General features: G+C 36.3%; 1 protein-coding gene across 1 annotated transcript in view; it reads right to left on the minus strand.

Annotated features, from left to right (window-relative positions):
* LOC115224755 overlaps nt 1–14,961 on the minus strand; it is a 31,797-nt gene that overhangs the window by 10,311 nt on the left and 6,525 nt on the right. The window contains exons 3-10 of the mRNA XM_029795650.2: nt 13,144–13,228; nt 12,490–12,621; nt 10,828–10,953; nt 9,390–9,462; nt 9,223–9,305; nt 6,829–7,114; nt 2,422–2,486; nt 1,889–1,906 (exon numbers count right to left, since the gene is read on the minus strand). Of these exons, the coding sequence (XP_029651510.1) occupies nt 1,889–1,906; nt 2,422–2,486; nt 6,829–7,114; nt 9,223–9,305; nt 9,390–9,462; nt 10,828–10,953; nt 12,490–12,621; nt 13,144–13,228 (868 nt within the window). The remainder of the gene's footprint in view (nt 1–1,888; nt 1,907–2,421; nt 2,487–6,828; nt 7,115–9,222; nt 9,306–9,389; nt 9,463–10,827; nt 10,954–12,489; nt 12,622–13,143; nt 13,229–14,961) is intronic.

The following is a 14,961-nucleotide window of genomic DNA, read 5'->3' on the forward strand; positions in this document are numbered from 1 at the left end:
AAATATATATATATATATATATATATATTTTATAGAAGGAGCTTCTACAGGACTAGAACTGTTTCATTCAGATGAAATCTTCAGGAAGCTGGCTGAATGAAACAGTTCTAGTCCTGTAGAAGCTCCTTCTATAAAATAAATTACTTTACTCTGCTATGTATTGAGTACCTTATTTACTGTGGTTAACCCCGACTCAACCCGGGACCTACACACACACACACACATATATATATATATTATATATATATATATATATATATTTTATAGAAGGAGCTTCTACAGGACTAGAACTGTTTCATTCAGATGAAATCTTCAGGAAGCTGGCTGAATGAAACAGTTCTAGTCCTGTAGAAGCTCCTTCTATAAAATAAATTACTTTACTCTGCTATGTATTGAGTACCTTATTTACTGTGGTTAACCCCGACTCAACCCGGGACCTACACACACACACACATATATATATATATAAATATATATATATATATAAATATATATATATATATATATATATATATAGGTGCAGGAGCGGCTGAGTGGTAAGTAGCTTGCTTACCAATCACATGGTTCTGGGTTCAGTCCCACTGTGTGGAACCTTGGGCAAGTGTCTTCTACTATAGCCTTGAGCCGACCAAAGCATTGTGAGTGGATTTGGTAGATGGAAACTCCTCAGTGCAAGCATAATTCAAGATATATAATGAATAAACAAAAACAACATACCATGCGAACAGCTATCGTATCCAACGCAGCATGTAGGAATGTTTACCCTTTACACATCTATATTAATGGTGGGCTTTTTTGAATTGCATTTCGGTAACAATGTGCTTATCTCTTATGATAAATTCCAAATAAAAATTCATTATTTTATATACTCCAGTTAAATTTACAATTTAAAGATAGGATAAACTCTTCATACGAGTTTATCAAGTAGTTAGCGTGAAAAACCTCATAAGAGAAAAAAACCCATCAATTTTTTTCCCTTAAATTTATTTATTTATATTACATAGAGGGCATTATTACACATAGATGCCACATGCTAGGAGGGACTCTTAAAAAGTGAATAAAACTGCACTGATTACGAAATCACAGTGTGATATGCATCTAAATTCTGTTTTTAAATGACCTGCTTCAAGAATTGGTTTCGGTATGATGTGTTTATTTATTTTAGTAGTTTTGACTTTAAGAGTCCCTCCTAGCGTGTGTCATCTATGTATAATAGTGCCCTCTATTTATATAAATAAATAAATTTAAGGGAAAAAAATCGATGGTTTTTTTTTCTCTTACAAGGTTTTTCATGCTAACTACTTGATAAATTCTTATGAAGATTTTATCCAATTTTTAAATTATATATACATTTAATTTAATTTAATTATAATTTAATTGGGTGGCATGAACTAAAGAGGAGGTATTGTTGTGAGTCTGTAGGTTTGTGGTAGATGTCTGTTATGATTTGGTTCTTAGGTGTTTTTATAATTAGGAGATCAAGGAAAGGGAGATGATGTTTGCTGAATTCCATAGTGAATTGGATGTTGGGATGTATGTTGTTCAGTATGGTTTTGAATTCCAGAAGCTTTTCATAAGATTCTTTCCGGAAAACATGTCCAAATATATAAATATTTATGTATATGTATATATATATGTATGCATATATATATATATATATATATATATATATATATATATATATATATATATATCAATCAAAGTTTTGTTGTTTTTGTTGTGTTATTTTCTTTATGTTGTGTATATAAATCATGGGGTACCCTACCTAAAGGGTGTACAGTGACCAGTAAAGCTTTTTATTCATGGCTGTGTATGTGTGTAGGGTGTGGCAAGTTTTTGTTGGTTGTGATCAGTTTTGATGCAGGAAAATATTGCAGGTTATACTTACGTTTTATTCTTACAATGTCTGTTTTGTGTGGGAAAAATAGAAGAGAGAAAGAGAGTTGAATAAGACAATGGTAACATTAACAACAACATCAATATCAACTGTTTCAACAACAACAACAACAAGTGTTACAAAACCCACAGCTACTACCACCACAACCACTGCCATACCAACAACTACCACAACAACAAGTTGATTACCACCACCACACTCACTATTTGCCAACACAATGACCACAATCAAGACAAACACAACAGCAACGACCACCACCATCACTACCACCTCCACAACAAACAACCAGCATCATATATTCTGATGCAACCCAACAATTAGGATAACCATCACAACGACCGCGACCACAATATCAACCACCACCGCAACAAGCATCACAACAAACACCAGTGCCGTGACCTCATCGACAACTACCACCCATACCACAGCACAACCGGCTACCACTGCAACAACCACTCCTAGCCTATCACTGCCTGTCATCACACAAGTACAATATGGACAACAGATAGAAATGTTATACTTACAAGCAATTAGTATGATGACAATTATAATAAGTACACCAATGACTGTTGCGTAGATGTACTGGGCTCTGTGAAGGAGATATTTATATATATATATATATATATATACACACATATATATTGGTAAAAACGGTAAGATAACAAAAGAAAGAAAGAGACCTCAATATTATGTTATTCATAGATACACACATATATACATATATATATACAGATGCAATTATTTACACACAAACACACATATATATGCAATTATTTGCATATATATATATATATATATTATATTAAATTAGAGATAAAACCACTATTAGGCAAATCATACGATGAAAAACTTAAGCAATACATAAGATTAATTAATTTATATTATTTAAATATATATTTAAATAATATAAATTATTAATCTTATGTATTGGCTTAAGTTTTTCATTGTATGATTTGCCTAATAGTGGTTTTATCTCTAATTTAATTTAATATAATATTTTACTATAAAATTGGATTCAATCCTAAATCTGATTTTTCCCCGTAAGTTTGGATTTATTCCCTAATACTTTATAATATATATATATATATATTAATTATGTTAATTACATATATTAATATATCATAGATTATCATATATATATATTGTTGTATTTCGGAATGGTCATTTTGTCAGTTTAGCCAATAAAAACACACGCACTATATATTTGGTGTTACTTTGCTTCAGTGTTATTTATTTTTTACATTAATCTTAATCTTATTTCGGCCAGAGTTCTTTCGTCACACTCCTGTGACCGCATCAGCGGTCCTTTGCTTTCTTCTTTCTTATTTGTGTATTTGTGTGTCTCTCGTTACTAACTGTCAGCCATTTTGTATTTCTATTGTATGTCTTCATTTGCGCATGCGTATATCTCTGTGTGCGTCTATGTTTATTTAGTGTTTGTGTAGGGGGAAATGCCTGTAATATTTGTATCTTCTGTTTATATACGTTCGTGTAATTCGTTTTTGTTTATTCTTATTTTGTTCATGTGTTTAATCCACTTATTATTATCATTATTATTATTATTATCATTATTATTATCATTATTTTTATTATTACGTATGATTGTATGTATGTATGTATAACAACAATACTAGTAATAATAATAATAATAATAATAATAATATAATAATAATAATTATGATAATAAAATTTTTTAAATTAAAAAAATTAAAAATTTAAAAATTTAAAAAAATTTTTTCAAAAATGTATATAGTTATTTACTTCCATTTGTTTATTTATCTGTGTATTTTATTTTATTATGTTTTCAGTTTTGTTTATATTGTAACCAGTTTATGGGGATCTTCTTCTGTCATATGTTGTGGTGTGCGCTAGTGTTCCATTCCAGTTTCCTATTCAGGCTAGGTTTATCTCCTATTATGTGTGTAGCTTCCGTAATTTGTCTGATTGTTGCGTCTGTTCTATGTGTGGACAAGATTTTAACTTCTATGTTGTTGATTGAGCCCCCGTGTTCCTGCTCGGTGTGTTGGTACAAAATTGATGAGCTCTTTCCTTCCTTAAGTTCTCTCCAATATTCATTTATTCGCTCTCCTATGCTTCGTGCCGTTTCCCCTACGTATGTCATTGTCTTGTTACTGCGTTATCCCTCTATACATCTTATACTATAGACTACATTTCTGGCTTTACAGTTTGTTTGTGGGCTAAATCTACACACAGTACCTGTCCGTACAGGGGGTTCTACTAAAAGGGTAGGTTCTACCGATTATGGATTTGATAGGGTTGCCTGGCTTTTCAACAACCTTAATCCTTAGCTTAAGTTTGTCTAGAGTCCTCCTAAATCGCTACGCCAGTTCACCTCTAGGGGTGGTGTCAACGAACATGACACTTTGGTATTTGTGGCTATCATACCAAAAGTTGACCTTCCCTATTTTCTTCTTTGTCCTTTCCATAGTGTTCCATGACTTGCATGCGGTGAATGAAATGTTGTATGTGTCTCTTTAACTCTGTAGGCTCGCACATGCGGGACACATTTCGCATTATTCTGATGAGGTTTGCCATCAAAATATTGAATTTGGCATTATCCGCGATAGCTGAGTTCCGGTGGATCAAGTATTTGGAGGCCATAGGTTTGGCATAGTATGAATGAAGGATTTGGGTTTTATTATTCACAGTTTCTAGCCAGAGTTCTGTGTCTAGTACTGCTAGTCTATGGTTAGAGTGTTTAGTAGGGTAATCTATTGTGACCTTAATACTCTGGTGGATGGAGTTAGCTATTTGCTGGATGCTCTCCATAGTATTAGTTTCTATTTCTATTTCAGCAGTACTCTCTTGTGAGGGTGCCTTTACCACTATGTTGATATCATCAACATAGCGAGAGTACATGTTCACAAGTATGGAGTTCTGTGTTAGGCATTCCTTAAGCCTTCTTAATATTACAGGCATTTTCCCCTACACACACACTAAATAAACATAGACGCACACAGAGATATAAGCATGCGCAAATGAAGACACATACAATAGAAATACAAAATGGCTGACGGTTAGTAAGGAGAGACACACAAATAAGAAAGAAGAAAGCAAAGGACCACTGATGCGGTCACAGGAGTGTGACGAAAGAACTCTGGCCGAAATAAGATTAAGATTAATGTAAAAAATAGATAACACTGAAGCAAAGTAACACCAAATATATAGTGCGTGTGTTTTTATTGGCTAAACTGGCAAAATGACCATTCCGAAATACAACAATATCTGTTTCAACACATGACTTCACATAAAAAATCTTGCACAACAAATATATAATCATATATATATCTATTAAAATAATATTAATCTATATATATAAAACTGTAGTTGTGTGAGTGTCTGTCTCCTACGATTTAGATTCCTAACTCCTCCCACATTTTGCGGTGCAGTTTAACCAAAACCGGGTATCTTATAGTCGTGATTAATATCGAGCCCGTCTGACTATTAGCGTGCGTCTACGATGAGTCTACGATTTTAAAAATAATTTAACATTATTTTTTATTCCATTTTAATGCATAATTTTTCGTGTGTCGATGGCGGCACCTGTGTTTGCTTCTCCCCCTTCTTCCCTCCCTCGTGAAGCTGTGGGGAAGGGAGTTTAAGGAAATCAACATCGTAATGCGTTGTCAAGGAGACCAGCGTTCTTTTAGAACAACGACTTCATGGCTTGAAGACACCAAAACAGAAATGGCTAAGAAAGCCCGAATTGGCATCTATAAAGGAAGTAACTCTCTAAAAATGCTTATATAGTTATTTCACTTACAAACCCGAGCAACGCCGGGCGATACTGCTAGTTATATGTATTACATATTAAATTATATTAATTATTAATACTGTATATTAAAATTATATGAATCATATTTGTATTATATATCAAAATTAATAATGAAATAAGGAAAATAAATTGTCTGTATTGCAGGATTTTTATCTGTGGATGGTGTGTATTTTTGAGTGTGTGTGTGTGTGTGTGTGTGTGTTTATGCCATTCCTGTGTTCCACGTGACTTTCCAATCCAAGGGGTCATTTGTCTGAATGTTATTCTCTACTTCGCATCATTTCAAGTTTGTCGGGGTTGCTTCTGCCTCCCATCACTGAACATTCATTGTTTTTGCAGGGAGACCCCCCACCATCATCCTATACCTGTTTGAAGATTTGGTAGACAGAAACCGTCCGGCTGTCTGTCTGCTATCTCTCTCTCTCTTTCTTTCATTCTCTTTGTGTCTCTCTCTCTATATATATCTATATTGATGTCTCTCTATCTATCCATCTATCTATCTATCTATCTATCTATCTATCTATCTATCTATCTATCTATATATATATATATATATATATATATATATATATATATTATATATATATATATATTTCTCTCTCTCTCTCTCTCCCTATTTATCTATATCTCTGTCCGTCTGTCTGTCCGTCTGTCCATCCGTCCGTCCGTCTGTCTGTCTGTCTGTCTGTCTCTCTGTCTATCTATCTATCTATCTGTCTATCTATATATTTTTTCTCTCTCTCTCCCTCTCTATTTATCTATATATCTGTTCGTCTGTCTGTCCGTCTGTCTATCTATATATCTATCTCTCAATCTCTCTCTCTATCTATCTATCAATCTATCTATCTATCTATCTATCTATCTATCTATCTATCTATCTATCTATCTATCTGTCCATCCATCCATCTATCTATCTATCTATCTATCTATCTATCTATCTATCTATCTATCTCTCTATCTATCTATCTATCTATCTATCTATCTATCTATCTATCTATCTATCTATCTATCTATCTACCTGCCTGTGTGTGAGTCTATCTGTCTGTCTTCCTGCCTGTCTGTCTTTGTGTGTGTGTGTCTGTATGCAAATCCATATACAAGTTTGACACTCCAGGCAAACCAACCCTCTTCATACCTAAACACATCAAAATCATTCCTGTTGCTTCTCAGGGTCGATGTCCTTCTCCCCTCCATGCTCACACTCTCCGACTTCTCAGTCACGGGAGGAATGAAGGCTGTAGGTTTCGATTCTTCTGTTCTTTTCGTTAAAAGCCTTTTCGTTGCTGTTCTTCTTACTGTTGTTGCCACTGGAACAGAGGGAGTTGTTGTTGTTGTTGTTGTTGTAGCGGAGGAGGAGACCCTGACTGTCGTTGGTGTTTGTGGCCTCACGTCTGGCGGCAACGGTGGCTTTCTTTCTTTTGCTGCCGATTAAAAAGAACAACAAAAAAATAGAAGCAAAAAACACATAGAAATATACAAAGAAAGAAAATTCAGTAGTATTAGTATTAGTATTATTATTATTATTATTATTATTATTATTATTATTATTCAGTAGTTTTACTTTTATAGCATGCTTTCACTTCACTACCGAGCACAGCTCTGTGTGCCTTGGGTATGTGCTGTGATTTGTTGTGATTCTCTGATGGTTATTGTATGGAAAGTGTTCTGCGTAGGATGTGTGCAGTGCCTAGTAGTGCAATTTTCTGTGTATGTTATATGTGTTTGTAAGTCCTGGTGTTTTTGTTATGTATTTGTCTGAATATTTTTTTATCATGCCTAATGCACCTACTATGATAGGGATTGTTTCTGTTTTCAGATTCCACATTCTGGTTATCTCTATTTCCAGGTCTTTGTATTTTGAGAGTTTCTCCATTTCTTTTAGAGACACGTTGTTATTATTATTATTATTATTATTATTATATTATTATTATTATTAGTAGTAGTAGTAGTAGTAGTAGTAGTAGTAGTAGTAGTAGTTGTAGTAGTTGTAGTAGTAGTAGTAGTAGCAGCACTAGTAGTAGTAATAGTAGTTGCTGTTATTGTTGATGTTTAGCCCCAGGTTAGATCTGATCCAACACACCTACCTATGATCCAACACACTACAGTCACAACCAGCAGCACCCCACCCAGCCACCCTCATTGCAAACAGGATATATAGGACTTGTCCAATCCAATGTGACCTTCCCATCTGTTAAAGATAGTAAGAATGGGGTGTAATTTCAGGGAGATCTAGCTGTTATGTCAAGCAGACAGAGCAACCATATAGAGACCCTTCCCTTGCTTTATATATAAATGGGTCCCTGACAGTCACCACCATTTCAGGTCATAACAGGTCTGAAAGTAATGATACCCTGACCCCAAAAGCTCTGGAACTTTTGCTTTCCAGCCACATGGTACCAGATTCAGTCCCACTGCAGGGTACTTTGGGCAAGTATCTTCTACTAAAGCCTCAAGCCAACCAAAACCTTGCGAGTGGATTTGATAGACGGAAACTGAAAGAAGCCCGTTGTATATACACACATACACACACACACACACATACACACACATACATACACATACACACACACATATACATACATACACACACATATTTATATATATATATATATATATATATATATATACTAGCATTATGACCCATCTTTGCTGGGTCATAGTGCTAGTGCATGTATATATGTGTATATATATATATGTGTACATATTACATGTACATCTATATATATAAATCTACACATAAAATACAAAATACAAAGTTATATCTTGATATCGCTAGTGATAACAATACTCAAATTATATAACAGACTGGAATTGTTAGCTCTTCTTTCTTCTCTACATTGTATACTTTATAGACAATAGTCTTTTCTTTAATTTAATTTTTTATTATCCATCTGGACTATTCCATTTCTGCACGCTAATTTTGTTTTTAATTTATTCCCATTCATGTGAAACCACTTATTCAAGTTCAAACCATTGATGCAATTTTATACCAATTGCTATTTTTACTTTTGTATGTTACGATTATATTATACTTTAGTTTGATTTTAATTATTACTTACTACATATAATTCAATTGTTATTATTATTTTTATTGTTAAAGTGAAAGTATCTGACATAAAATAGAGAAATATTTTTGTTTCACTTTTAACACGTAATACTGAAATAGTGGAGAAGATATGATATTGCTATGGGTTCGCTCTAGGCAAGAAGTTGAACATTTTTTTTTTTGCCGATGACACTCCCTGGACCCTAAGTCAGGCATGTGTAAAATTTGAATGAAATTGGTTATGTAGTTCTCAAGTTTTAGGGAATCGTAGTGGAGAAGATATGATATTGCTGTGGGCTCACCCTAGGCAAAAAGTTAAAAATTTTTAGGGAAACACACAGACAGACAGACACACATTCTCAGTTTTATATATATAAAGATATATGAAACAAGTAAATAGTAAATGGTGAGTGGAGGTGGAGGTGGTGGTGGTGGTGGGATCATTGTGAATGAATATTTCTGTAGCAGTTGAAGAATACTTACGAGAACATTTATCTTCAAGGCCCAGACATATGGTAGGGGTTGCAAGATTTCCGGCTGTTTTATTCAAACCTATCATGGAACAACTGAAAAAGGAAGAAGGACAAATCAGAAATCGGGAACATGCATTTATACCAATGTTAAAGAGAGAGGAAACAGATCTGGCTTACTCGACGTCTCTGATGCAGTAACCTTTTCCGACCCAGTATTTGTAGTGGTTGTTCTCACAATCCTCGCATTTACCTGCAGACAGGGAGACAGAAGAAAGAAAATTCATCACATATCTAGACACCATCATCGTCATCATCGTCATCTTTGTCATCATCGTAGCTATGATGTCATCACCATGACCACCATCATCTTCATCATCGTCATCATCATCATTATCATCATAACCATCATCATCGTCATCATCATCATCATCATCATCATCATAACAATCATCATCATCATCACCATCATCATATCATCGTCATCATCATAACCATCATTATCATCATTATCATCGTTATCATTATCATCATCATTATCATCATCATCCTCATCATAACCATCATCATCGTCATCATCATCATTATCATCATTATCATCATCATCATTATCATCATCATCATCATCATCATCATCATCATCATCCTCATCATAACCATCATCATCGTCATCATCATCATTATCATCATTATCATCATCATCATTATCATCATCATCATCATCATCATCATTATCATCATCATAACCATCATTATCATCATCATCACCATCATCGTCAACATCATCATCATCATCATCATCATCGTCATCGTCATCGTCATCATCATCATTATCATCATCATCATCATCATCATTGTCGTCATCATCATCATCATCATCATCGTCATCATCATCGTCGTCGTCATCATCATCATCGTCATCACTATCATCATCATCATCATTATCATCGTCATCATCATCATCGTCATCATCACCATCATCATCATCATCGTTGTCGTCATCATCATCGTCATCGTCATCGTCGTCATCATCATCATCATCATCATTATCATCATCATCATCATTATCATCGTCATCATCATCATCGTCGTCATCACCATCATCATCGTCGTCGTCTTCATCATCATCATCATCATCACCACCACCACCACCACCACCACCATCATCATCATCATCATCATCATCATCCTCATTATCATCATCATCATCATCATCATCATCGTCCATGATGATTTAGATGATGATGATGATGATAATGGCAATGATGATGACAGTGATGACAATAATGTGGCAAGCTGGCAGAAACGTTAGCATGCCAGGCGGTATTTCGCCTGTCTTTACGTTCTGAGTTCAAATTCCACCGAGGTCGACTTTGCCTATCATCCTTTCGGGGGTCGATGAATGAAGTACCAGTTGTGTACTGGGGTCAATCTTATCGACTGGCCCCCTTCCCCCAAATTCCTGACCTTGGCCATAGAGTAGAAAAGAATAATGATAATGATGATGGCAAAAATGATGGTGATGGCAAGAAAATTCACCTGCTGTTAATTATTTCAGTACTTCATTAATCTATAAATGATTAATTAAATTATTAAATGAATGAATCATGTGACCTACCTTCATGAGTTAATTCCTTTCCTTTCGCGCACTCGAGAGGGCTTATCTGACAGAAGTGAGAGTTTTCCCCCACGTAACCATCATGAAGAGCACACTCGCATTTGATGCCAGAGACTCTGAAGGCATCTAAAGAGAGAGGAAGAGAGAGATAGGGAGAATGGTGAGTGTAGCTTGATGAGTGTAGTTTGGTGAGTGTAGTTTGGTGAGTGTAGGATGGTGAGTGTGGTTTGGTGAGTGTAACTTGGTGAGTATAACTTGGTGAGTGTAGCTTGGTGAGTGTAGCTTGGTGAGGGTAGTTTGAGGAGTGTAGTTTGGTGAGTGTAGTTTGGTGAGTGTAACTTGGTGAGTGTAGCTTGGTGAGTGTAGCTTGGTGAGTGTAGTTTGATGAGTGTAGCTTGGTGAGTGTAGCTTGGTGAGTGTAGTTTGATGAGTGTAGCTTGGTGAGTGTAGCGTGGTGAGTGTAGTTTGGTGAGTGTAGTTTGGTGAGTATAACTTGGTGAGTGTAGCTTGGTGAGTGTAGCTTGGTGAGTGTAGTTTGATGAGTGTAGCTTGGTGAGTGTAGCTTGGTGAGTGTAGTTTGATGAGTGTAGCTTGGTGAGTGTAGTTTGATGAGTGTAGCTTGGTGAGTGTAGTTTGATGAGGTGAAGAAAAAAACATCGGAGGCATTAAGAGGCTCCGCTTCACAAGAGTTCCAGCACTGCTTCAAACAATGGAAAAACGTGTCTGGACCGATACACTGCTTCAAACGGAGAATACTTTGAAGGTGGTAAAAGTGTAAACATGCAAAAACTAAGGGAACAGAATAATATTGTAAAATTTCAGGTTCTTTTGAACACCCCTCATATATTGTGTATTTATTTTGTTCATTGTCCAAGGCGGCGACCTGGCAGAAACGTTAGCACGCCGGGCGAAATGCTTAGCGGTATATCGTCTGCCGTTACGTTCTGAGTTCAAATTCTGCCGAGGTCGACTTTCCCTTTCATCGTCTCGGGGTCGATAAATAAAGTACCAGTTTCGCACTAGGGTCGATGTAATCGACTTAATCCCTTTTTCTGTCCTTGTTTGTCCCCTCTATGTTTAGCCCCTTTTGTTCTCGTCACCGTCCACAATATTTGTTCCCTGTTCCCAGCAGCTTTTCACCCAAAAATAACAATATTATTGTTACAGATGATAACTGAAGAGGAAAGAAGACATCCGTGTCTTGTGTGTGAATTTTCTGTTCGTATCTTGGTCGTGTTTCTGCTCAATTTTTTTAAAACACACACACACACACACACACACACACACATATGTACACTCACATACACACATGTACACTCACACATACAAGTCTTCAGTTTCAGAAACAAGGGAGAGAAAACAAGGGAGTTGATTCTTTTCAAAAATCCGTGAAGAGTCGCCTCCCCTCAAACAAGATACCGAATTTTGATGGCCTAAAAACACCCGAACACATCACAAACAGCCCAATTTCAGAAGCGCATATTTGGGAGGCGGGGAACATTTTTAGTGCATGAAAGCTTATGAGATCTAAGCCGATTCTTATGAGAAATTTTTTGTTGGGGTGGGGATTTAGGTGGTGGCTAAAAACGTGTATCTTATATGCCATCAAACACGATATTTTTCTTACACGGAAACCGATATTATAATAGAAATGATATTTACCTGTGGGGCAGTCGTTTTTATAGCATTTCTTGACATCAAATGATGAAGTGATGAATGGGTTCTTAGTTCCTCTGGTACAAGGCAAACACTCGTCACAGTTACCATTCCGCTCACACGTTTTCACATAAGAACCTAGAAAATTCCAAGAGTAGAAAAATTCAAAAATGAACCAAAGAGAAAATTCAGAAACTCAGATTAGTCACAGCTGTTTCAGCTATGCCTGTTGATGAGATTGAACCATGAACACAACACAAATGCATGGGCGAAATAGCCGTAAGCCTATAATGAATAAATAAATGTATGTAACCCGTAATTTTTGTTTATTTTATAGATCAGTCAGTGAATTGGGTAATGCGGCCATGGATTTACAAATTTGACTGGTGATGGACTTTAGTTTTGCCTTTCAGATTTTGGATTACCTGGAGTACAACTGGTGTTGGCATGTCTACATCCCTGTCAATTAGCAGTTTAGCAAAAGGGACTAACGGAATTAGTACGAGGCTTAACAAACAAGTCTGGGGCTTGATTAATTTGAGGTAAAAATTTCAAGGCAGTGCTCCAGCATGGCCGCAGTCAAATGACTGAAACGAATGACTTAAAAGAGTAAAAGAGTAAATATGTGAATGAAATTTATGCATTTATGTGAAATATTACCTGCTGGACAATGCAAAACTGGTCTACAGCATTTGTCACCATGCTTCAACTGACCTCTAGGACAATCGCGTGTTGCTGTAATGATCTGAATTGAAAGAGGGAAAGGAATTACAGGGATCAGTGGAAGTCATTCCCTAAAAAGAGGTTTGTAAAAGGATTGACAGGCACACACAAACCAATAACTTACATGATATATATATATCATCATCATCATCATCATCATCGTTTAACGTCCGTTCTCCATGCTAGCATGGGTTGGACGGTTCGACCGGGGTTCTGGGAAGCCAGAAGGCTGCACCAGGCTCCAGTCTAATCTGGCAATGTTTCTACAGCTGGATGCCCTTCCTAACGCCAACCACTTAATCCAAACAAGAAAGCACAAAAAAACACAACGTGAGGACGTGGAACAAATATAGTATAATTGGATGCTCAGGAAAGAAGGAAAGAAGGAGGGTTTAACGTTTCGAGCGGAGCTCTTTGTCGGAAACATAGGAGAAGGAAAGATCCAGAGAAGGGAAGACAGGGGAAAAAAACTGCCAACGGTACACACGCGGTCACACATATATATGTATGTACGTATGTATGTATGTATGTGTATGTATGTGTGTATATATGTACATATATATATATGCATATGTATATATATATATATATATATATATATATATACACATGTATGTATGTATGTATGTATATATATGTTTATATAGTAAATTTAAATTACAATGAGCGTAAACAAACAAACGTTTGATTCCAATCTGCAATGCAAACATTCCAGGCCATGTGGAAATATAATTTTGCTTGGAAAAAAGATAAGTGTTTGTGACAGGAAAGGCATTGCATCTGGAGAAAATTTACCTCAATTTATTGCCTGACAATGACGTGATGGTGACGACGACGACGACAATGATGATGGTTATGATGATGATGCGTGTGTGTGCACGTAAGTGTCTGTGGGAGTGATAGACTTATATCTGGTATCCAAATCTAGTCACATGACCTGCCAGACTATCAGATGTTGTTACACACTGCTGGTCACAATGCGCTTTGAGTTGCAATCACTAGTGCTCACTCCAAACACCATGATGTTGACTGGATGTTTGATTTTTATCACTCTCGGTACATATCCTCAGATTGATACCCAAACGCTCTCAAATGTTCATATTGGAGCTTCTGGTGCAGATGCCAAGCAGTGCAGCATGTCGTTTCCAAATTTCTGTCTGAGTGAATTGCGTCATGGTGCTGTTTTGCTTACAGACGGTGCCCAACTGACCCTACCATACTGTGTAGTCGACAAAATCAAAAACAAACAATGTGCATGTGTGAAATTAAAAATATAAAATTATAAAATGGCAATAATTTGTCCATCGCACCCTATATTTTTTACCTTTTATTTGTTTTAGTCATTAGTCTCTGGCCATGCCGGAGCACCACCTGGAAGAGTTTAAATTGACAGGTGTGTGTTTGTGTGTGTATGTGCATGTGTGTGTGTGTGTGTGCATGTGTGTGTGTGTTTGTTTGTGTGTGTGTGTGCGTGTGTGTGTGTGCGTGTGTGTGTATGTGTGTGTGTGCCTGCATGTATGTATGCATGTGTGTGTGTGTGTGCGTATGTGTGTGTGCGTGTGCATGTGTTTGAATGCGTGTGTGTGTGCGTGCGTGCGTGTATGTGTGTGCACATGCACGTGTGTGTGTGTTTGAGTGTGTGTGCATGTGCATGTGTTTGAGTGTGTGTGTGTGTGTGTGTGTGTGTGTTTGTGTGTGTGTGTGCATGTGTGTGTATGTGTGCGTGCGTGAGCTCGTGTGTGTGTATGCATGTGA

Source organism: Octopus sinensis, linkage group LG26 (assembly GCF_006345805.1).
Source record: "Octopus sinensis linkage group LG26, ASM634580v1, whole genome shotgun sequence".
NCBI classification, from domain to species: Eukaryota; Metazoa; Mollusca; class Cephalopoda; order Octopoda; family Octopodidae; genus Octopus; species Octopus sinensis.